Here is a 22,202-nt window from a genome sequence, read left to right as displayed (position 1 = left end):
ATAGCATAATTTGCAAAGGAGACTTAAATCAATATGCAGAATATCAACTAGGGAGATGTAAACTGGACCATTTTTTTCTGCATAATTTGAATTCTTTTTCAAACTTGCTATTATTGATAAATACTTCATCTAGTGAATGGAGAAAGGGAAGTATTGTACTCAGTGGTGCATAATAATTTTAGATGATATGAATTATTGTTGTGTAATTCAGTTTTAATACTTAGATATTTGTTGGGAACCTAGTCAAAAACAATGTTTTGAGTACTGGGTAAAAGGAAAATAATCAGAAATTATTAAGATGACTCATAACTGTATATGTGTAATTTACCAATATTTGAAGTGTTAGTGCCAACATTAACACTAGTTTCACCTTGACCATTTGCAAATGATTGTAATTATTTTATTTTAATAAACGAATTTCTTACTTTGATATATTGAAATTCAACTTTTGGTACTGAATAAAATCCCCATTCTGCACTGAAATAGAAACGCTAAGCTATAGGATTTGTAATGATTTTCAAGCTGGTTGAAAACAATAATGCAAAGGAAGCCTGAGATATGAGACATATAACACGCATAATTATATATTTCTCCAAGGACCTGTTTGTCTGTTTTTTGAATGTCAGGCCACACTCTTAAAAAACTGTTCACAAAGAAAAATAAACGAACATGAATATTCCAAGAAAACACACACAAAATAATCCAACATTGAGTAATAATTTAACTTTTGGAGTCTCTTCCAGCATTTGTAGACAAATAGTCTCTTCTTCCCTCTTATCTTGGATGACCGTATTGTTCTCATTTTTGCTTTTTAAGCCACAGAACCAATCTATAAACTTCCAGTCTTTGTCACTGCTCCCAATCTCCTCTTCACTCTTCTTGTTACCCATAAGAGCTGCCTGCCCATTAGAGTAACAATCAACTGGTGTTTCAACTTCAGTGTTAAAAGAAATCACTGGATTGTTGTCATCTCTGGAAGTAATTAGAAGATTGACATTTTCAGGCTGGTCATTTTTAACATTTTCTTCAGATTTCCCATTTGAAGATACCATTACACCGTATTTTAACACATTCTTCTCTTGTGCTTCATATGTGCTTGTTAATGTGCTTTCTTTCACAATTCTCTTTTTTGTAGACCAAAATGTAGTTGTACGAATTTGTTCCGCTGAAGGTGGTGGAGTCAAAAAGCTGACTATTATAGCCACAATTCCAGTGATCCAGAACAGTCCAGTAGCAATATACATGTAATGGATGTTCTTGATGAAGAATGGTCTAGTGTCTGGCTGGTTACATTCAGGGACACGATAGATAAATGCCAGAATCAGCCGTGCAGCCCCTAAAGCAAATCCAAGCATCCCACCAAAGAAGGCCCCTTGTTCATTACAACGCTTCCAGAATACACCTAAAAGAAATATAGCAGCCACTGGAGGAGTCAAATAGTCCGCTACCTCTTGTATATATAGATACATTTGACCTCCTTGCATTTCCACTATTATTGGGACCCAAGCAATGCTTGTTACAACCATGAAAGCAACAAAAACTCTTCCAACAATCATCAGTTCTCTGGATGATGCATTCTTCCTTATGAGCTTATATATATCCAGTGTAAAGATGGTACTGGCACTGTTAAATATAGAATCCAAATCACTCATTAGTGCAGCAATCATTACAGCCATCATAAGGCCCCGTAGACCAACAGGAACAAGATTCATTACCAGACGCGGATAGGCAATGTTAGAGCATCCAGCTCTGCTTCCACAAACTTTCATACAATGTTCTGGATTGATGCATGCAATATCATCTGCAAACAATATCCGTGATATCATACCTGGAACAACTATAAGGAACATAGGTAAGAGTTTTAAAAAACCTGCCATCAGAGTGGATCCTTTGGCATGAGCAATATTTTTTGCTGCTAACACCCTCTGGACAATTACTTGGTCTGCACACCAGTACCATACAGAAGCTGGAGTCTGTCCCAAAATGAAACCAGGCCAAGGAATATCTTCATCAGTTGGTTCACGTAACATTTTCAGTGCATCAGGTTTTGGGTCAACATGGCAATAATTAGTACTGGAAAGATTATATGTCAATAAAATCGATGTAACATTTGGTTTGGCCAACATGTATCTTCGTTTAAGCTCTTCAAACCCACCCACTTCTTTAATACTTATGATCATAAGTGTGAAGGCACCAATAATCATAAGCAAAGCTTGAACTGTGTCTGTGTAGATAACTGCCACAAGACCTCCAGTCACTGTCAGCAATGCAGTCATTCCAATCAAAAGTATCACTGATAAATAAATATTCCAGCCCATTGACTCCTGAATGAACAGTGCTCCTGAATACAAATCTACTGAGAGTTTGGTGAAGATATAGAGAATTAGAGACAAAACAGCAAAATATACTTGAATTCTGTGCCCTCCAAAGCGTTTGGATAAATACCCAGGCATGGTGTATATTCCAGATTGTATGTAGACCGGAACAAAGATCCATCCCAAGAGTTGCAAAAGCATTAAGGCATTGAATTCCCATGCCCCCACGGCAAATCCGCTTGCTGCTCCAGATCCTGCAAGCCCAATGAAGTGTTCACTTCCGATGTTGCTTACAAACAAAGAAGCACCAATTGCAACCCATGTCATAGATCGCCCTGCAAGGAAGTACCCACTTACAGTGCTTCGATTGGATTTCCACATGGCAAAAAAGCCTATGCACAAAACAAGCACAAAATAGAGCGCCACAATGGCAATGTCTGCTGGTTGCAAAGCCGCCCTCATTTTTGTAAAACAAGTAACTTCCAAATGCTGATGTCCAGGTCACAAACCCCGAGCCTTAGTAAGATAAATCAGTTTAGTTTTACAAACACTGTGGATCAAAAATCTGTCCTTTGGTTTGCTGTCTTGATAGCAGTGGATGCAGTATAAATCTGAGAAGATAAAATGTGTTTTTTTCCGCTTCTTAAATACTTAGTGTGCACTTTTATTCTCCAATCCACAAGAGCATCATCATTAACTTTGTTGATGTAGGAGAAATTCTTAGTTGCAGCTAAGTTTAGTGAGGCCTACTGTACCAACCCTGCAAGGCAGCAAAAACAAAAGATAAAAGATTGAATTAGAGAAGGCTTTACTATGCACCAGAAAAACTTGAATTCTGTCATAACAAGTAGTTGAACATTACTTTTCCTCCCTTTGAAATGCAATGTTGAATTTTACATAATTTAACACATAACTTTCAAAGACTGTAAACAAGATATATTAGTAAAGTAAAAGAATGCATGCTTTCACTAAATAAACTACCAAATTTGCACACTAACATTAACTTAATCACAAAGAATGTTTTGATATTCAAAATGATGGTATATCAGCATCACAGGAGTAGTCTATTCTGGATTTATATATTGCACCCTTCAATTCTTTCAAAATTCACAATTATCTCCAAACATGATTTACTTAACTTGATGTTTCTGTGCAATATTGTATCAATAGTGTTATAAACTTAATTGCAAAAGCTTTAACCAAGTGGGAAATTATAATAGTATGCTCCTTTTCCTATTCATTTGCTTCTCCAAACTGATCTTCATTGTACCCAGTTCCCTTTTCCTATGGTAGCTGTGCACATACACAATTTTTTTCATATAATTTCTTCAAAGCTTGAAGATGAACATGCTTTATATATTCATGTTCTATATTCAATATGGATTTTTCTTTCTGTCTAATTATAATATCTAAGTGCAGGTGACCTCTACTAGGCCAAAGCTAAATTCTGGCAAGATGGAGGACTTCTAGGAATGTGATGAGTTCAGGAGTTGTTTTATTTAAGTTGTACATTTCCTCCATGAAGAAATGGTTGAGGAAGTGGAAGTTGTGGAAATCTTGGGAAATAATTATCATATCATCCTAGAATTCACCATATAGGGGGAACTAAAGTTAATCAGATTAGTGTCCTATATTTCAAGAGAGGTGACTGCAATAAGCTAAGAAAAAATGTGGGAAGGATTGTGGGAAGGATTTCATGGATAGAAATGCTAAAGGGTTCAGCAGAATTGGGAAATTCTGAAAAATAAGATTAATCAGGGACCAAATTAAAACAATACTAGAAAAAAAAAAGAAACAGGAGATGTTATTGGTATGGCTGCAAGTACTCTTTGATAAACTGAGAAACAAAATGGACAAGTTTTTAAAAATGAAAAGAGAGAAGACTATGGGTCTCAATGAGAGGAGGCTTGCATGGAAAGCAAAAATAACCAAAAATATTTCTTTGGATGAAGCATGAGAAGATTAAGGAAACAGTCATTCTGTTGGTTGGAAAAGATGGCAACAGGAAAAAGGCTGAACTGTTTAACTCCTACTTCACATCTGTAGTTTCACAAAAGGAAAAAGAAGTCCAACTATCAGAAGATGAGCCATGGTGGGGGACAGAAGAGAAGCGAAGGTTAAAACAAGCACATATAAGTGGTGAGAGAAACGCTAGTTGCTCTGAATGAATACAAGTCACTGGGTCAGAAGGATTACATCCTTGGCTACTAAGGAACAAGATAAAATGATCTCAGAACCATTAACTGTAATCTTTGAGAACTTCTGGGTGTAGAGAAAGCATCAGAGGAACAGAATGGAAAAGAGCTGTTTAACACTGTTCTGATCTTTCAGAAAGGCAAAAATAACTGTAGACAAATCACCTTGACTTCAGTACCTTAAAAATCATAGAAAGAACATAAAGCAGTGTGTTTGCAAGCACTTAGAAAGTAACAAGGTAATTATCTGAAACCTGCATGAGTTTGTCAAACACAGGTTATGTCAGATTTTATGGCTTTTTAAAAAATAATTGGCTAGATTAGAAGGATCCTGGTGGCATCTGATGAAGTAAAAACTGCAATTCATAAAAGTTTAAGCATTTCACTAAAAGTTGTTAGTTAGGAAATGTATTACCACATCCCAGATTTTTTGCCACCACAAACTAACACAGCTCCTCAATGATTACAATAACTAGATTAGTAGATTAAGGGATGTTCTGGATGTAATATAGATAGAATTCAGTAAATTTAATAAAGTTGACCATAGTTGCCTTCTTATAAAAAGGAACAGTGAGGGATGTATGGTCTTACTACCAGATGATTTTACAGTTGGTTAAACAGCAATATTCAACATGTCTTTAATAAATCTACATCTGCATGGATAAATGTATGCGATAGGGTAGCTTAAGATTCTGCCCTGGGACCATGTGCTCTTCAATGTTTTTCAAAATGACTTAAAACAGTGGACAGAAAAACTGCTCAGTAAATTTGCAGATGACAGACAGCTGGGAGGGGGGATTGCTAACCTCTTAGAAAATAGGCTCAAAGTTGAAAAACATGTTGATAGAATTGAATACTAGACACTTTCCAAGAAAATACAGTTTAACAGCAAGAAATGTAAGTGTTCTGCACTAAAATAAGAAATCAGATGTACAAGTGTCAAGTAGCTGGCTCAGCAACAGCACTTGTGAGAAGATCTGGGTATTTATTTAAATAAATAAACTTATTTATCCAGTACCTCTTTGCTTCACAGCATTCGTAATATAGATCAGGGGTGGGCAACTGTGGCCCTTTTACAACCTGTGGACTTCAACTCCCAGAATTCCTGAGCCAGCTTGGCTGTCTCAGGAATTCTGGGAGTTGAAGTCCACAGGTTGTAAAAGGGCCACAGTTGCCCACCTCTGGTATAGATCCTTCTCATGTAACAATAAATAAGATTGGAATTTCCATCAATAAGCGATGTGGTCATAAACCATGATGTTATGTGACTACATCACTTAGTGATGACAGCAATCCTGGCAGTCCCTGTTGCTGTTGTTAAGTGAGGACATTCTGCAGCTTCCTCCTGGCTTCTAACAACCAAAGTCAGTGGGGAAGCCAGCAGGAAGTTGCATGTCCCAGATAGTTTACAAACAGGCTGGCAAGCAGGCAAGTAAGTGACTGTTGCCAAGTGTGTATGGGGGTGGGAGGTGGCTGCAGAGGCATATGTGAGCAATTTCAGGTCCATGGGTGGCTGCTGCGGGGTGGGGGGGGGGGGGGAGGGATTGGATGAGTAGTTGCAGCAGCATGTACAAGCGATTCTGGGTCTGGGTGTGACTGAATATCAACCTTCAATGCTGCTTCTATTCACTCACCACCCCACCCTCCACCATAGAATGCTTCTGACGACACAAAACAGGTCTATCTTTATGCTACTCTGAGTAACTATCTTTCTCCTTTATCAGTTACAACTTTGTTTGCGAAATAAAACTCTGCAATCTAGAAAATTCCTCAGTAAAACAGTGTGAGCCTTTCAGTTTCATATGTTATCCTTTGTTTCTTTAAAACTGTGAGGATAATCGTGTTTCTAGTATTAGGGAATCATGCAGCTAATAGAAAAATATGTAAATATTCTGAAAAAATAAACAACCATGGAACAAGAACACTCAAAAGAAATGTAGGCTAGAGCATACATGATAACTGAAATTAGAATAAAGTTGACTGGAACAAACTGACATGAACATAATTCATCAATGTAATAATACAAGATAATGTAACAATATCTGATTATTCTTCAAACCCATTGAAAATGAAATAACTTAGAAAAAGCAGGAATTAAGAGAAAAAGATTAAAATGAAGAGCTCCAAGAAACAAATTTCATCTTTTTAATGCTACCAGTTATTTTATTTTTTTTAATTTTTTAATTTTTATTATAGTTCAAAAAACAAAAAAAAAAAACAAATGTATAATAGTTTTTCTATCACGGTGTAACATCACCAAAATATCCATGTATATATATACCAATAATCAGAAAGTAAAAGAAATTATTTACATATTCTTATATACAAATTTACATTTCCAATACTGATTACTATAATTATACCATCATCTATAATTATAATCCAACATTATCCTTTATCTCTCTCCCATCGTTTCTGGATCCAATCATACACATGTTCCAACTACTATAAAAATCTGAGTCTCTTTTACCCTTGGTCAGTTTTGTTAAGTCTGTCGGACTCCGCACATTCCATAATTTTATAAATTATTTTTGAGTCCGTTGGTAAGTCCTCATTCTTCCATTCTTGTGCGAATGCCAGTCTCCCTGCAGTGATTATGTGCAGCATCAGATACCATTTAGTCAATCCAATATTTGCGGGTCTAACCCCCAACAGAAAGGTTTCAGGTTTCAGTTCCACTCTACAGTGTGTAATTTCAAGCAACCATCGTCGTATTTTCATCCAATATTTGGCTGCCAACGGACATGTCCACCATTGGTGGAAGTAGGTTCCATTGCTATGCCCACATTTCCAGCACTGTGGAGATGTCCCGGGGAACATTTTAGCTAGTCTTGCTGGAGGTAGGTGCCATCTATAAGCCATCTTATAAATATTCTCTTTATAAGAGGATGCCATAGTTAATTTTAAATTTTTAAGCCAAATCTCCCATTTTTGAAAATCCAATGAATAACCCATATTTCGCCCCCAGGCAATCATAGAGTCTTTGACGACTTCCTCCCCCGCTTTCAATGATAATAGGTAAGAATAGCATTTCGATAAAACTTTCCTGTCATTACCTAACAATATTTTATCCAATTCTTGTTTCCCATGATATATCCCTTCACTCTCCTGATCTTTCTTCCACCTTGAGTGTATTTGGGGGTAGGCCCACCAGTCTATATTACACCCCTCCGACTTCAGTTGTTCCCGTGTCTTCAGTCTGCCCTGAGTATCCAAAATGTCCTCATAGGTCAAGACCTTCTCTCCTTTATATAACGTCAGGTATACCAGGGCCTCCTGGGTCGAAATCCAACATGGTATCTTCGGATACAACTTTCTCCAAAGTCTTTCCCAGGTATCTCCTAGGATCTTACGTAAATAATGATTCCGAAAATATCTCGGTCGGGTTGACTGTCCTGGCCATAAAAAGTGATGCCAACCGTGTTGGAGGCCGTGGCCTTCTACCGCCAATAGCTGCCTCCTTTTCAGGGCGATCCAATCCTTCACCCATATCAGAATGGCTGCCTGATGGTAAAGCTCCCAATTTGGGAGTCCAAATCCCCCTCTATGTCTAGGTTCCTGCATCATCCTAAACTTAATCCTTGATTTTTTACCTTGCCAAATAAATTTAGAAATAACTCTGTTCAAGGTGTTGAAGAATTCCCTATCCAGGCTTACCTGGGCAGTTTGGAACAAAAACAACCATTTGGAGAGGACGTGCATTTTGACAGCAGCTATCCTTCCCATAAGTGATAGCTGTAAATTTTTCCACCTCTCCAAATCTCTGACTGACTGATTATAAAGGGGAACATAATTATCCTCCTTTACCGAAGAACACCTTGGTGTCAACCAAATTCCCAAGTATTTTATTTTATTAGTTATCTGCATCCCCAAGAGTCCCTCCAACTGGCATCTCTGCCTCTGCATCATGTTCTTAACTAATATTTTCGTTTTTTCCTCGTTAATTAATAAGCCTGCTACTCTCCCATAATCCCTGAGTACCTGTAATAGCTTTGGACCTGATTCTGATGGATCCTCCAGTATGAAAACTAGATGCCTGAACTTTCATGCATATGCGTGCCTAATCCTCATTCCTCTTATTTCCGTATTCCTCCTAACCTCCCTAAGCAATGGTTCTAGTGTTAGCTACCAGTTATTTTTCATCACATATCTACTGATATAAATTTAGATGTTATATACTCTTCAAGTTATATATTAAGAAAACACATTGAAAGGATTCAAAGTGACCTGTTACACCAGGGGTTTCAAACTCCATTTCATTGAGGGCCGCATCAGGGATGTGTTTGACCCTGGGGGGCCGGGGTGGGCATGGCCAGGGTGGGTGTAGCCAGCTCAACGTCACTTGTGTCGAGGCACCTGTGGTGGCCCGAGCACTCTGCCAGCGAAAATGGGCTCCTGGTTTCAGTTTTCAGCTGCAACAGCTTCCCACAACCCTCTGCTAGTGAAAATGGAGCTCGGGAGGTCCGCCTGCGGCCATCGTGAGCTCCTTTTTTGCTGGCAGAGGCACCGCGGACTGGTCCTTTGCTTTTTGTAGGGTGGCCAGATCTAAGCATCCCGCGGGTCACATCCGGCCCCTGGGCCTTGAGTTTGACACCCGTGTTACACATTTTGGCAAGGAAATGAAACTCTAGGTTCTACCTCAGACAGAACTAGTCCATCTGGTAACTAAGGCAACAAAATACAGAGCAGATAATATCCTTTCCATTAAAAAATACCAGACGAGGCTTCCTGTCTGGCTTCCGGCGCCGCCAGATGGTCCCCCGTGACCGCCGCCCCATTGCCTGTAAAGAGCCGCCTTTACACCTGAAAGGCGGCTCGAAAAACTCCATTTCCTGACGGAAATGTGAGTCAGAGCAGGCGAGGGCAGGTAGAGCCCTCTGCGAAGTCCCCAGAGGCTTTTTTTTTACTTTTGGGGACGAGCAGGTTGAGGCTCCCTATTCCCGCTCGCCGTCGCTCCGGGCATCGGGAGAACTCTGCCTTTTTGCAGAGCTAGGCGCTGGAACCGGATTAATCAACGAACTTAACAGATGGATTTATTAAAAAAGATGAGACTTGGACTTGGGACCCTAAATTGCAAGTATCCTTAATGAATTTATAAGCATTTCAGAGTGAAAGAGAAAAAAACTTTAAAATGGCGACCGCTGAGGCTTGGGAAGTAGAAGAAAGCCGAAAGTGAGAGTCCTTCCGTAATAGATACAAAGTAGCGGAATATATAGTGCTGGCTACAATTTGGAAGAAAATTAGTTATTTTAAGTTCCTTTCTTCTTGGAGATTTGTACTTGATCTTGTTTGGGGAAAAAAAAGTTTGCTGGCAGGATGGCGTTAAAACTTATAAAGCCTGATAGGCAAGCGGGGGGGTGCCCCCCCACTCACAACTGTTTGAACAAGCTTTGAGCCTACAGACTTTGCAGAATGGTTTTAACTTAAAAGAATTTCTTCAGGAGGAAATGGCAAAATATCATGAGACTGTGAACCAGAAATTTGAAAAATTAAAGCAGGAAATTAAAGAAATGATACAACTAAAGTATGATAACCTGCAACGAAAGATTGTAACAGTGACTAACGGTTTTTCAGAAGTTGTTATAAAGTTGGATACAAATATTAAATTACTAGAGTCCAAAATGGAGGAAATTGATGATAAGATTTATAATTTGGACAACAAAATACTAAGAATTGAAAAGGATTTAATAAATATTCAAGACAATAGTTTAGAAGTAAAGTCTAAAGAGGAAGCTGGTCACGAGACTTATAATGCAGAAGATATAAAGCAAGGGATTGAAAGAGAAGTTGTAATGATGCAATACAGGCTGACAGAATTTGCGATCAGAATCAGAGGTTTACAGGAAAATAACAGTGATGACCTAAGAAAAATATCTGCTCAAGTTCTGGCTGGGATCTTAAAGGTTCATCCTGAGGAGGTATCCTGTAAAATTGATAAGGCCTATAGAGTAAATTCTTGGATTGCAAAGCAAAGGCAACTGCCTAGAGATGTGGTGATTTACTTTACAGATAAAGAAATAAGAAATGATATTGTGCAAAAATCCTTTAATTCTACTTTACAACTGTATGGGAGAAAAATTTGGATATATAAAGAATTGCCGCCTAAGATGTTAAGAGATAGAAAGAAATTTGGACTTTTGGTGATTGAGCTAAGAAAACAAAATATTTTATTCAGGTGGGATGTCCCAGTGGGTATAATATTGAGATATCAAGGAGTAAGATATCAGTTAAATACTGTTGAAAAAGCAGAAGAATTTTACTACAAGGTCCTTAAAAAGCAAAATCAACAAGAGATAGAAACTCAAGAAAAGCAGGAGATGGCAGTAATGAAGAAACAACAAGTCACAGAGGTCTCCACAGATGAGCCGCTTTTGGATTCTCTCTCAGAGGTCTCAGCTGGACTATTTAATATAAGAGAGGCGGTTCCGGATTCTAATGTAATGATTTATCAAGCCACAAACCAGCATGGAAGTCAATCAGTTGATGTACAATTTACAGAACCAGAAAGATTTAAGCCACAAAAGCAAAACCAACAAGATCAAGTTATAGATCTGCATGAAAACCAAATAGTCGATACACAATCTACAGAAAGGAATTCAGGATGGAGATCCAACCCACAAAAAGTCAAGAAAAGAAGAAGTAGGTCTCACAAAAACAAAAACTTTTAAACTAAACAACAGTGTAATGCCAGTTATTTATGAGAGGACTGAATATATGAAAAGATATTGGCAAAGTATTGGTTTATTTTATCCTGAGGAGAGTGACAGATCTCTGCAGTGCTGAACTTTTGGGATGTGAAAAGGGCCTTAAATCGAATGGATTGGAAATATCTTTTTCGTTTTTTGGATTTCTTGATAAATATATTACGTTTATGCTGAGTTACATGGCAAGAGATTTACTGGATTGGGGCACGCAGAAGATCTGGTTGTTACCCTATTATGGTGGTTGGAAGTAATAATCTGGATAAAAGACACCTCTATAGACATTATATGGAATATAAATATAAAGTCACTCGGGTGGTTGTTGTGTTTTTTTTTTGCAATATGAAGATATTTGTTATGGATGGGGGCAGATGGTAATTGAAGATTGAAGATACTGAAAATACTGTTGGAATTAGGATGCGATGTTATCCTAATATGGGTGATGGAGTTTATCATCCAGCTGAAAGACAAAGACAAAGACATTACAGAAGATATTATATGGATTATAAGCTTAAAGTTTTTTTTTTAGGATTTTATTTACATAAGGGAATATTTTTCTAGTTGAGTGGGCAGAAGAATAAAGATATTAATATGGTAGTTTTGTAGGAAAGTGGGTGGAGATAGGTTAGGTTATTGATTGTTTAGTTTAAAGAAAAGGGATATTATGTCTAGATGTGAATATATGTAAAAGATTTGAGCTAAGAGATATAATGATGGGGGGGAAGGAAATGGGTAGCTGAACTGTATAAATGTTAAATTAGGATTTACTATATAGTCTTATAGTGGAAGGTTGTTTTGAAATGTTATATTAATATATACAAAAGATTTGACTTAAGAGATATACGTATGGGGGGTAGTAAAAGGGTAGATTATGAGCAGAAATCGCTAAATTGGGAGATATAATAATATTATTATGTTAAATTAGGAGTTATTAGATAATGTTATAATAGAATGTCACTTTGAAATGTATAGCATAGTATAGTATAAGGGGGATATGATAATTTTATTAGAAAGAAAGGGTCAGCATATGGAGATGGAGTAAGTGGATGGTAAAGTATGATATAATCTGTTATGAATTTGGGTTTTATTATGAAGAAGTCACAGGGGAAGGGGAGGGTGAGGGGGGGTTAGGGAGGAGGGGGGAAAAAAAGGGGGGGAAATCTGTATTTGAAAAACTTTTTCAATAAAAAAAAAAAATACCAGACGAAATCTCATGAAATTGCCAAAATTAATACCACAATTGTAAAGACATTTGTTGCAGCCACCCAAACCACCTGCATCATCTTCTTTTCAATATCTGCCATAACTGCAACCAAAATCCCCGGCTTCAGGAATGGCACATCCAATCACCCACACATTTTCTGAATCTACCAGGTGCCTTCCTTTCCTTATCTACCTTTAGCTACCACTTTGCCCTAATGTCCTTGACATTTTCTTACACCATCTGCCCAAAACACTTCTGTGTGGAACATGTTTAGATGTGAACTATCCAAATTCAGTTTTCTTTGTATGGAGCATTTTGTACATCTCTAGAGGAAAAAAAAAACTATGAATAAGAGTTTGGGTAAGGCTTAAATCAGATATCTTAAATATTATTACTTAATCTGCCTAAATTAGAAAAACCAACACAATGGGGCAGTAGTCATTCTAAATTAATGAACATCAAAGACAATTTAGATAATCCAATGGGATGCATTGTTCATGGTAACCTAGTATATAGTATAGAACACCTAGAAGGTATTTAACTACTCCACCCACAACAACTCTGGCAGAACTAAAGCTTATGCACCTTACAAATAAACTACAATATTCCAATCCTTGAAACATCTAAATTCATACAAAGTAAGGTAATACATAACCAAATAACACATCACAGGTAGTCCTCGACTTACAACAGTTCATTTCGTCACCATTTGAACTTACAAAGGCACTTAAAAAATGACTTACAACAGTTTAATAACACTTATAACCAGGGTGGATTTGATTTAAATCAAATCAATTTAAATCACGATTTAAATCACTAGTAAATCACTAGAAAACTTACCCCAATTCAGGATCTTACAATTGCTTGCCTGTTATAAGTAAGGTATCCTGCAGTCCACATGTATACATGATTGTCTTACTTACTTCTGAATAGACTGGGAAGAGGGGTGAAGATTTGCAAATTATCCCCAGGTTTACCTGGGAATTCCCCCCCCCCCCGATATTCTTTAAAAGTGACAGAAGGCCCATGGAACAACGATTCACTGAATGTCTGAAGATGCCCAACTTCTTTCACATTTCTTTATATTTTTGCCCTTTGTCAGCAATGAACTACTGCTTTGGCAAGCACAAATATTTAAAGCAGTTCTGAGGTACTTTTTTTCTATGACCATCCCATCATGGAAAAAAATATATCAGAAGGAATCTGGTAGCATTTTTTCCAACCTCTGGTAGCATTTTGCTAACCTTTCACAAACATTAATCAGAAAAGGTACTACTAAACTTGTTCTCTTCCTTTATATACTGGGGAAAAGCAGTATATTTTTTGTAATTTCCTTATTAGCAACCTGTTCTACAATGAACTTTGCTATTTCCCAATATGTAAGATATATACCTAAATACTTTCTACCAAAAGCAGAAAAATCAATAGCTTCAAACATGTATTGAGTAAAATTGTATTTGCTATATAGTAAAATAGTATAAAATTCTTTGAGTAATTTGAAATAACATATATTACTTGTATAGTCAATTTTAAATATGCAGTTTTTATTCACAGACAAATGAAGTCAGTGAACCACTTTCCCATGAATGGAAAAAAACTGTATTTTAATGAGAAAAAAGTTTAGCTCTCTTGCCCTCTTCTGGGCAAGTTCATAAAGTACATGTATTTCTGAAAGGACATAAAATAGGAATGAGAAATACATCTCAAGCTTAATAAATTGTGATTAGATTTAAATTATTTTAGATACCTTTTTAAATATACCACTTTTAAATACCATGTTTATTATAGGATACACTAAATTTTTGTCATTAAGACAAAGGGTGGTTGTTGTTTAGTTTCTTCCATTATAGCAGCGAATACTGTAATATTCTAGATGGCTTGCACTCTTGCTTCTATTGTATTTCTATCTGAATTGATTCAGGTATTTTTATCCTCAGAAAATGTATGTTCTTGGCAATATCAATCCACCAGAACACAGTTCACCTGACTAGCAATACACCAATACTATAGTGCCTTTTAAACTGAAAATTCTAAATGTCAGACCAAATGCAGACCAAATTAAAGCAATTCTTTATGTTGTTTGTTCATTAAAAGGTCACACTGAATTATTTGTATTCTTAAATCTACATAGTAATGATTTGGAAGATTTCTATCTAAACATGGAACTCAAAGATGATCGATAAAGATTATTTCTTGGTCACATGTTTTTCTTTAAGAAGGCAAACTTTAGATCAGCTGACAGTCTGATTTAAATGTCTGATATGACATTATGGCAAGGTTGTTGCGTTGTTGTTGTTGTTTTTTTTTGCAGATTGTGAACTCTTCAGCTGCAAGATCCTAATTCTTTGGACTTTAATTCAGAAATGTCTACAGGCTGCTTCACAAAATGCTTGGTACTTCAACAGAATACGCTTTCTAAAAATTTTTTTAAATGTACCATACATTTTAAAATACATACATCTGAGATGGTCCAAAATTATATGGTCCAACAACTTGAAACATAGCTAATTTATCTTGCATTTTATGGGAGCACACCCCAGGAAATGTATGAAAATTAAACATTAAAGTAAGCAATCAGAAACAAAATGTGTGACAATACTCCAAACCCAGGCCTCAAACATCAGAAACACAAAACTCAAATAAAATAAAACTGACTACGCGTATTCAAAACATCATATGTAGAATATATAATACCTCCCATATGTATAATGAAGTTTTGCTAAGCAAAGACCTCCATAAGCAAAAATATTTTAAGGCTGTAAACATATACGCATCTCCTTTGAGCTAACCTCACTAACCACAGTGGGACTTTGCACATGCTGCATGTACAATTATAGTGCAAGGAAATACTGTGAGCTCATCTTCTGTATTGATGAGAAAGCTAAAATTTCTACTTAAAGCATTATTTACCAGTTTACCTGAATAAATACATTTAAAAAGAGCATCATCATCTATTTCCTTTTTCAAAAATATGTAATGCTCTTCAGTATTTACCAATACCAGAAGTAATATGGAGTCAGACTCATCAATCTTGAGTCACCAGTATGTGCTTCAGGAAACTTCCGCAAAATCATTGTTGTGTTATTTCTGCATGAATCTCAAACCCGCAATGTGAAAAACAGGCCCTCTGTTCTTGAGTTATGGGCTCCCACCCGAAATCAAGCAATCTTTCAATGCTACCCTTGAAGCACTCTAGAAAACGCCAGCTAATTTCAAAGGTAAGTCTAAAGGATCCTACATTCATCTTTTTTTAAAAAAATCAGTCATAGCAATTTATGTTCTATTTATATGTATAAAATTCATGTTTCTATATCTCTTGGAAATCAAAAGCTTCCAATGCGGGGAGAAGCATTGAAAAGGTGATCAACTAACAACTATCGGGAGAGCCGTTTACCAAGCATGCAGCAGCTTTCCAGAAGTGCCAAAACGAAACGGTCCAAAAAAGCTGCGATCAGGCTCCATGAAACACCGCCGAGAATTAACAAGGGCAGCGGGCCGATTTTTGCGTTCAAAGGGAAGCCCCTGCATGCGCGCGGCCCATGCAAAACCCCCAAGTGCTCAGAGCAGCAGAAGGAAAAAAAATACTGTAGTTTAAACCTGGCACCTTTTCCTAAACGACGGAGAGCGGCTCTTTTAATCGCGTTTTGTTAAAAAAAAAAAAAAAAAAAAAAAGCAAGGAGACTACACGTGCTCTTTCAGCGTTTGGGAAAGGAGGGACGGAGGGAGAAGTCGCTTAAGAAGCAGAAGAAGAACTCAATTGTTTGAATTGCGAAAGCGCTCTCCAATTCTCCCGAAGTGATTCGCCGAACGATAACGAAAGAAAAGCCAGCAATGGCGGGAGAGAAAGGCCGTCCTTTCGGAGCCACACGTTGAGGCGGAGAGGAAGGAGGACACATGGCCGGACGTTCAGGGCTGCCGGGAAGAAACCCAGGGCGCGCAGAAGCTTCCTCAGAGGGCTTTTGGAAGCTGGGCGGCCCGGGGAACCCACAGCGTCTGAAACGGAGAAGGGGAGGGGGATACCTGGCGGAGAAAAGAGGGCAAGGGCACCGAAAAGGGCAGTGGCGGTTAGACACACACAGGCACACAACCCACACCCACTCACCCTCTGCATGGCTTTCAGGATCAAAGCCAACTCATAACGGGGCATCTTTGGTGGAAGAGGAGCAGCTCAGCCCCACCAGACAAGGGGAGTGCGGTGCGGCCGCGGACCGGAGGCGTCCCCAGCTGCAGCGAGCAGGAGGCGGCTGGGTGTTTAAAAGAGGTCGGATGCTGCGCACACCCGGCGGACCCGCCTCTTTGCTCGCGTCAGGCGGCGCTACTCTCCCCCCCTCCCCTCTCCTTGTCCTCCCAGGACTGGGGGGGGGAAGGGGGACTTCTCAGGCGGGGTGGTCCCGAATTATGCCGGGAGACCCTTTATTTTCAACTCCTCCGATTCATTGGAAAGGCAGCCCCGCGCTTGAAAGCAGACCCTCGCGAGCGCTGCCTCACCTTCCCCGTAGTGATGCCTGTCCCGCCTTTTCTGCCGTTTGCTTTCCCCTCCTCTTTTATCCGTCGCCGCAAATGCTACTGCAGAGAGTGGAAATTTCCACTGAATCCCGCCCCCTTCTCCTCCTCGTGAAGCTGCACATGGGAACTCGCTGGCCCTGCGAGACCCCTGCCAGTAAAAGCCGCCTTCTCATCCAGACCCCCACCTGCAAGTCTCCAAGCCATTTCCTCCCCCGGCAGACATGAGACGGACAGCGGCTCTGCTGCAGACCCTGTGCGATGCCAGTGTCCTCCCTGCCTCCGTTGCCACCACCTTCCAGAAGCTTCCAGAAACACCTGTGGGTTTGCAAAGCTTAAGCTCCGGGGGTGGAAAATCTGCCTACGTAAGCACAACACCGCAGACGTTTGGGACATTCCCACGAGCAACGATAAAATGCCTATACCGCAAATAACTCCGGGGTGCAGCAGACAGCACCGTTCCCCCTATAGACGCCACAGTCTCGAATACGTGTTCCTCTGCCGCACGGTTTTAGCAAATCTAACTGACGCTTTGACGTATTTCACATTTCTCCGAAACATAAGTTTACCAAGGGCATGCATACACACACCCGCAAAAATAAACCTCAAGCCTCTTCCCAAAAATAAATTGCTGTGATGTATACAATGGGGATGGGAACCCAGTGTTATTTCACTGCCCTGTTGTAGTCTCTCTAATTGTATTTACATTATTGCCGGTTTAGCCTTTCTAAAAACGTATCTTTTGTATTTGGGCTGTTCCGCAACCATTGGCATGCCCAAAAAGGGAAAGAGTCAGTCAGGAAACTGAATACAATACAGTAGATTATTTTCTACTCTTAAATAGGAGGGGAAAGGAAAACAAAACCTGTCCCAACCCTTATGTCAACATCGTAGCCCAGCAGAGGATATGGTGTAAATCAGCCCCCAGTTGCTATTCACCCCAAAGATACAGAGACACTAGAAAGTACAGAACCAGGGCAAAGATCTAGATTCCTTTGGTCCTATATTGTAAAACTTCACAAAAGAGAATTCCCTTGATGGAGGCAGACACTTTGAGCCCAAATAACTAGTTTCCCTAAAATAACACAACCCGTATGTGAATTTGAATGGGTTAAAATAACATGCTCTTCCTTAGAGCCCTGTGCAGATTAAATTACCACAACCAGATGCAATTGGAGGGGGAAATCTAAAGTTCTGAAACTTTAAGGATGCATTGTGTTCGTTCTTTTTTTTTCTATCTAATGTGATTGCAGATGCAGCATGCACTTTTTTCAAATCAGCCAAGTTTTGATCCACTGGTTGTGTCAGGATTTGACCAACTACTTGTCATCTGAGCCTGATGTCATGGACTGAGAGAAAGTGATTGGCCCAAAGTTATTCAGCCAGCTTTCATGTCTAAGGCATGTCTAGAACTCATAATCTCCTAATTTTTAGCCTGACAAATTTGCTAGATATTTTAATTATCTAATTAATATATTAGCGTGAGGGAATTGTCCAGAAGACCCTGTATTAATCAGTGAGTATATATATCATTTAGGTTTGAAAGTTCACCTAAAAGTCAATTAAAATCCTATTATTGAGAGTGGGCAATGGCTAATTCTGGGACAATTAAAAATTATATCTAGAGCACAAACAATAATTAGCTATCACAGATTCTGCATGTATTAGACATGTCAATATCTCCTGTAAATAGTGATTCTAAGCAACAAACATGGTTTGGGGTCAGGTACATTTTGGGGTCACAAGATATTTTGTTTGATCATCTATAAAACATTTGAGACTCACTTTTGGCCCATCACCGTGTAATATGTTCAGGTCTTCCTCTGCATTGATAGATAATTAAACATTTTCCTCTCATAATGGTAATCTGTAGTCTTAAGAATCTTTTGAAGGGTGAGGCGAGGGAGGTTTTTATGTGCAACACAGCATTTTATGTTTTTTTCCTCTGTCAAGCGTGCAGCAGAAAGCAAGAGAGACTTTAGGACTCATTTTATGCAAATATTTTTTTTTGCTCATTGAGTATGCTGCCCGGAGGGTCACTTTCTTGCCTCTCCTTCCCTTCCCTTCTATAATACTTTTATGCCGGGGGAGGGGAGGGGGGGAGAAAAGGAGCTCAGTGATATTCTGGGTAGGGGGCAGAATCCAGAATATAATTGTCTGCAGCTGAGCAGCAGGTCTGTCAGCTGGCTGTCCAGCTGACAGGTAAGACGTACATTAGAAAAAATAGGGTTCATGTGGCAGAAAGTGGAGGGGGAGATTATTTTTTTTCTGTGCTCTCTGTGCCCTATATGACCAAAACCTCAATGGAAATTTTGAGCTGTGATAGGTGAAGGGTGAGCTGCAAGCAACATTTATTTATATGCCATGGCTAAAAGAGTGGAAGAATGAAAACAACATGTAATACCTTAGCTATAAGAAGAAAGAAGAAAATAAAAGGTTGTTACTAAGATAAAAGGTATAAAGGTAAAGATATTGGTTGCGATCCAAAAAAAATGGGAAGGTACTAGTATTCAGATGAATACTAGTAGAAAGAGAAATAGGATGTGAAGAAAGAGGAAGAGGAAGGAACAAAGTTGAGAGCTTATCTGATGATCCAGATGAAGAAAAAAGACTAACAGATATGGAGAGCAAGAGATTTCACTTGTGAATTTAATGCAACAACAGAGCTATCATATGGAGGAGGCTTTGTTGACTGAGGTATGTAGGGACAGCTTACTGCTCAAGAGTTTTCAAGATTGGAAACACTGTTCTCTAACTCTCAATGATTTGCAAATGTTGTGCAGGAACAGGGCAAATACAAGGGATGAATTTGATTATCGACTGGATTATGCTGGCAGTGAGGCAAGCAGAGCTAGGTTGCATGGACTTATTCCCCAAAAGGAAGGCCCTGAAAAATAATAAGTAAAGCCATGGTTCAGTTAGGTATGGTATCTGCTGCTATGGCAACAATTTTTAGGAATCTAAAAATCAGAACAAAGTCAATGATTCAAATTCCTTAAAAAGTTATTTGCTTAGATTCTTGAGGATATAAACAATCCGATACTTTGGGGTATGGTATATTATTAAGAAAGTTTTGGCGAACAATGTGAGACTGGACTTTTTTGGTCTGTCCCCCAGTTTTCTGTCCATTGGGTACAGAGAAATTATGATTTCTCTAGGTGCAGTGAAGTAGTGCCTCAAAAAAAAATTCTTCATAGTTCATGTCTGTGTGTGAATATTATATCATTTATTTGGATGTGTTTGTCTGTCTATTTATCTTCGTTATGGCAGGAAACCTTTATAATTCTGGCTTTATTACATCAAAACTTTCTAGGTCTCTCTTTGTACCTTTTCCTATTGGCTTAATATAAATTGCTTTCATTTCTCTGAATTCCATGTTTTCATCTTCCTTTGAATTCAGTGTACTCTGGTCTTCAAGCCACTCTCCTATTGATTTGAATCATACTTTGTATCTTTTTAATTGGTAAGTAATTTTTATAAAACTGTATCACCTGGTGTATGTCATGCAAACCTAAATGACCCATGCACAATCAAAGGATGAAATGAAATGAGAAGAAATTGTTCAGAAGACATCATACTAGTTAGTGATTAGTATGTATCATTTAGGAATAAAAATTCACTTAAAAGTCAGTTTAAATCCCATCACTGAGTGGGAGATTGGGTTATTACAGGATAATTGGAAGCAAATTATCTACAGTTCTACCACAGACAAATGATTACTCATTACAAAATTTGCATGTGTTGGACCATACAGCTAGAATGGACCATACAGCTAGAGGGATTTAAATTATTTAAAGAAATAGACTAAATAAAAGAGGAGGTGGAGTTGCACTATATATAAGAAATAACTACATCTCTACAGAAATAGAGCACAACAATGACAGAAACTGTCTTGAATGCATTTCAGTCAATATTAAAGGGTGTGTGTGTGGAGAATGACATTGCCATAGATGTATACTATAGGCCACCCAACGAAACAGAGGAAATAGATGAACTTTTTGCTAGTCAGCTAACTAAGGTATGTAGAAAGCAAATTCCAATAGTAATGGGAGATTTTAACTACCCTGACATCAACTGGGAGACAAATGGCACCAAGTGGAAAATCCCTCAGCTTCCTGATTAACCTAACAGACAACTTTGTTTCCCAAAAAGTAGAGAAAGGAACAAAGGAATTGGCCATATTGGACTTAATTCTCACTAACAGAGATGAAATGATAGAAGGTGTTGAAGCTTCAGGAACCTTAGTGGGGAGTGATCATACAATATTAGAATTCAACATTATGCAAGCACAAGTAATAGAACAAAGTTAAACTAGAATCTTGGATTTAAGAGAGCTAATTTCAATAAAGTTAGAGAGAGCTTGGGAAGGATTCCATGGATGAGAATCCTCTAGGAGAAAACAACTCAAGAAGCTTGGGAAAATTTGAAAAGTGAGATTATAAAAGCCCAGACTAGCACAATACCAATGAAGAAGAAAAATAACAGCTCTCAAAAGAAATCAGTATGGCTGCATAAAGAATTCTCTGACAAATTGAAAGACAAAAAGGACATATAAAAAGTGGAAAGGGGGGCACATAACAGGCAGAATATCAGCAAATAGCTCAAGTCTGCAAAGATGAAGTGAGGAAAGCTAAGGCTTACAATGAACAAAAGCTTGCGACAAAAGTAAAAAATAACAAAAAAAGCTTCTTCCAACATGTTAAAAACAAGAAAAAAGTCAAAGAAACAATTGGTCCAACGCTGGGAGAAAGTGGCAAGAAGGTGACAAGCAACAGGGAGAAAGCAGAACTACGTAACTCATTTTTTGCATCTGTCTTTACACAAAGAGAAAAAACAGTCCAACCTATCAAAAACAGCACCACAAAAAACAGATTAGAAACGCAAGTTAAAATAGGGAACAAATGGTAAATGAGCACCTGTCTACTCTAGATGAGTTCAAATCACCAGGACCAGATGAATTACATCCCAAGGTTCTGAAGGAAATTGCAGACGAGTTCTCAGAAACACTGAACTATATCTTTCAAAGATCCTGAAGCACCAGGGAACTGCCAGAGGACTGAAAAGAGCTGATGTACTTTCTATCTTCAAAAAAGGGGAAAAAAAATAGATCCAGGAAACTACAGACCTATCAGCCTGATCTCAATACCAGGGAAGAGTCTGAAAAAATAATCAAGCAACGAATCAGAGAACACCTAGAAGCAGACAAAGTAATAATCAAAAGCCAACATGGGTTTGTCAAAATCAGATCATGCCAGACTAATCTTATTGCATTCTTTGACAAAGT

General features: G+C 38.3%; 2 protein-coding genes across 4 annotated transcripts in view; both read right to left on the bottom strand.

The window, feature by feature from the left end:
* The window catches only part of MRPS6 (mitochondrial ribosomal protein S6), a 44,147-nt gene extending 27,490 nt beyond the window's left edge, over window positions 1-16,657 (bottom strand). Inside the window, exon 1 of the mRNA XM_034437873.2 lies at window positions 16,518-16,657. Within this exon, the coding sequence (XP_034293764.1) occupies window positions 16,518-16,562 (45 nt within the window). The 5' untranslated portion in view covers window positions 16,563-16,657. The remainder of the gene's footprint in view (window positions 1-16,517) is intronic.
* On the bottom strand, window positions 95-17,241 carry SLC5A3 (solute carrier family 5 member 3). 3 transcript variants are annotated; one of them, XM_087871250.1, is made up of 2 exons: window positions 17,107-17,241; window positions 95-3,075 (listed from the first exon to the last, which is right to left on the bottom strand). In XM_087871250.1, exon 2 carries the CDS (start codon window positions 2,775-2,777, stop codon window positions 648-650), a length of 2,130 nt encoding a protein of 709 aa, XP_087727376.1. In that variant the 5' UTR covers window positions 2,778-3,075; window positions 17,107-17,241; the 3' UTR covers window positions 95-647. The 3 variants fall into 3 exon arrangements, with proteins under 3 accessions (XP_087727376.1, XP_034293560.1, XP_034293483.1); XM_034437669.3 differs by having other exon boundaries at window positions 16,904-17,174; XM_034437592.3 differs by lacking the exon at window positions 17,107-17,241 and adding an exon at window positions 16,518-16,853.
* Between the last annotated feature and the right edge of the window lie 4,961 nt (window positions 17,242-22,202).

Source organism: Pantherophis guttatus, chromosome 5 (assembly GCF_059756535.1).
Source record: "Pantherophis guttatus breed Tessera chromosome 5, ASM5975653v1, whole genome shotgun sequence".
NCBI lineage: Eukaryota > Metazoa > Chordata > Lepidosauria > Squamata > Colubridae > Pantherophis > Pantherophis guttatus.
This window is presented reverse-complemented; position numbering and strand designations above follow the sequence as displayed.

What these genes read in the sequence shown, in the direction of transcription:
- SLC5A3 (XM_087871250.1), bottom strand. Translation starts at nt 2,777, where the DNA reads ATGAGGGCGGCTTTGCAACCAGCAGACATTGCCATTGTGGCGCTCTAT.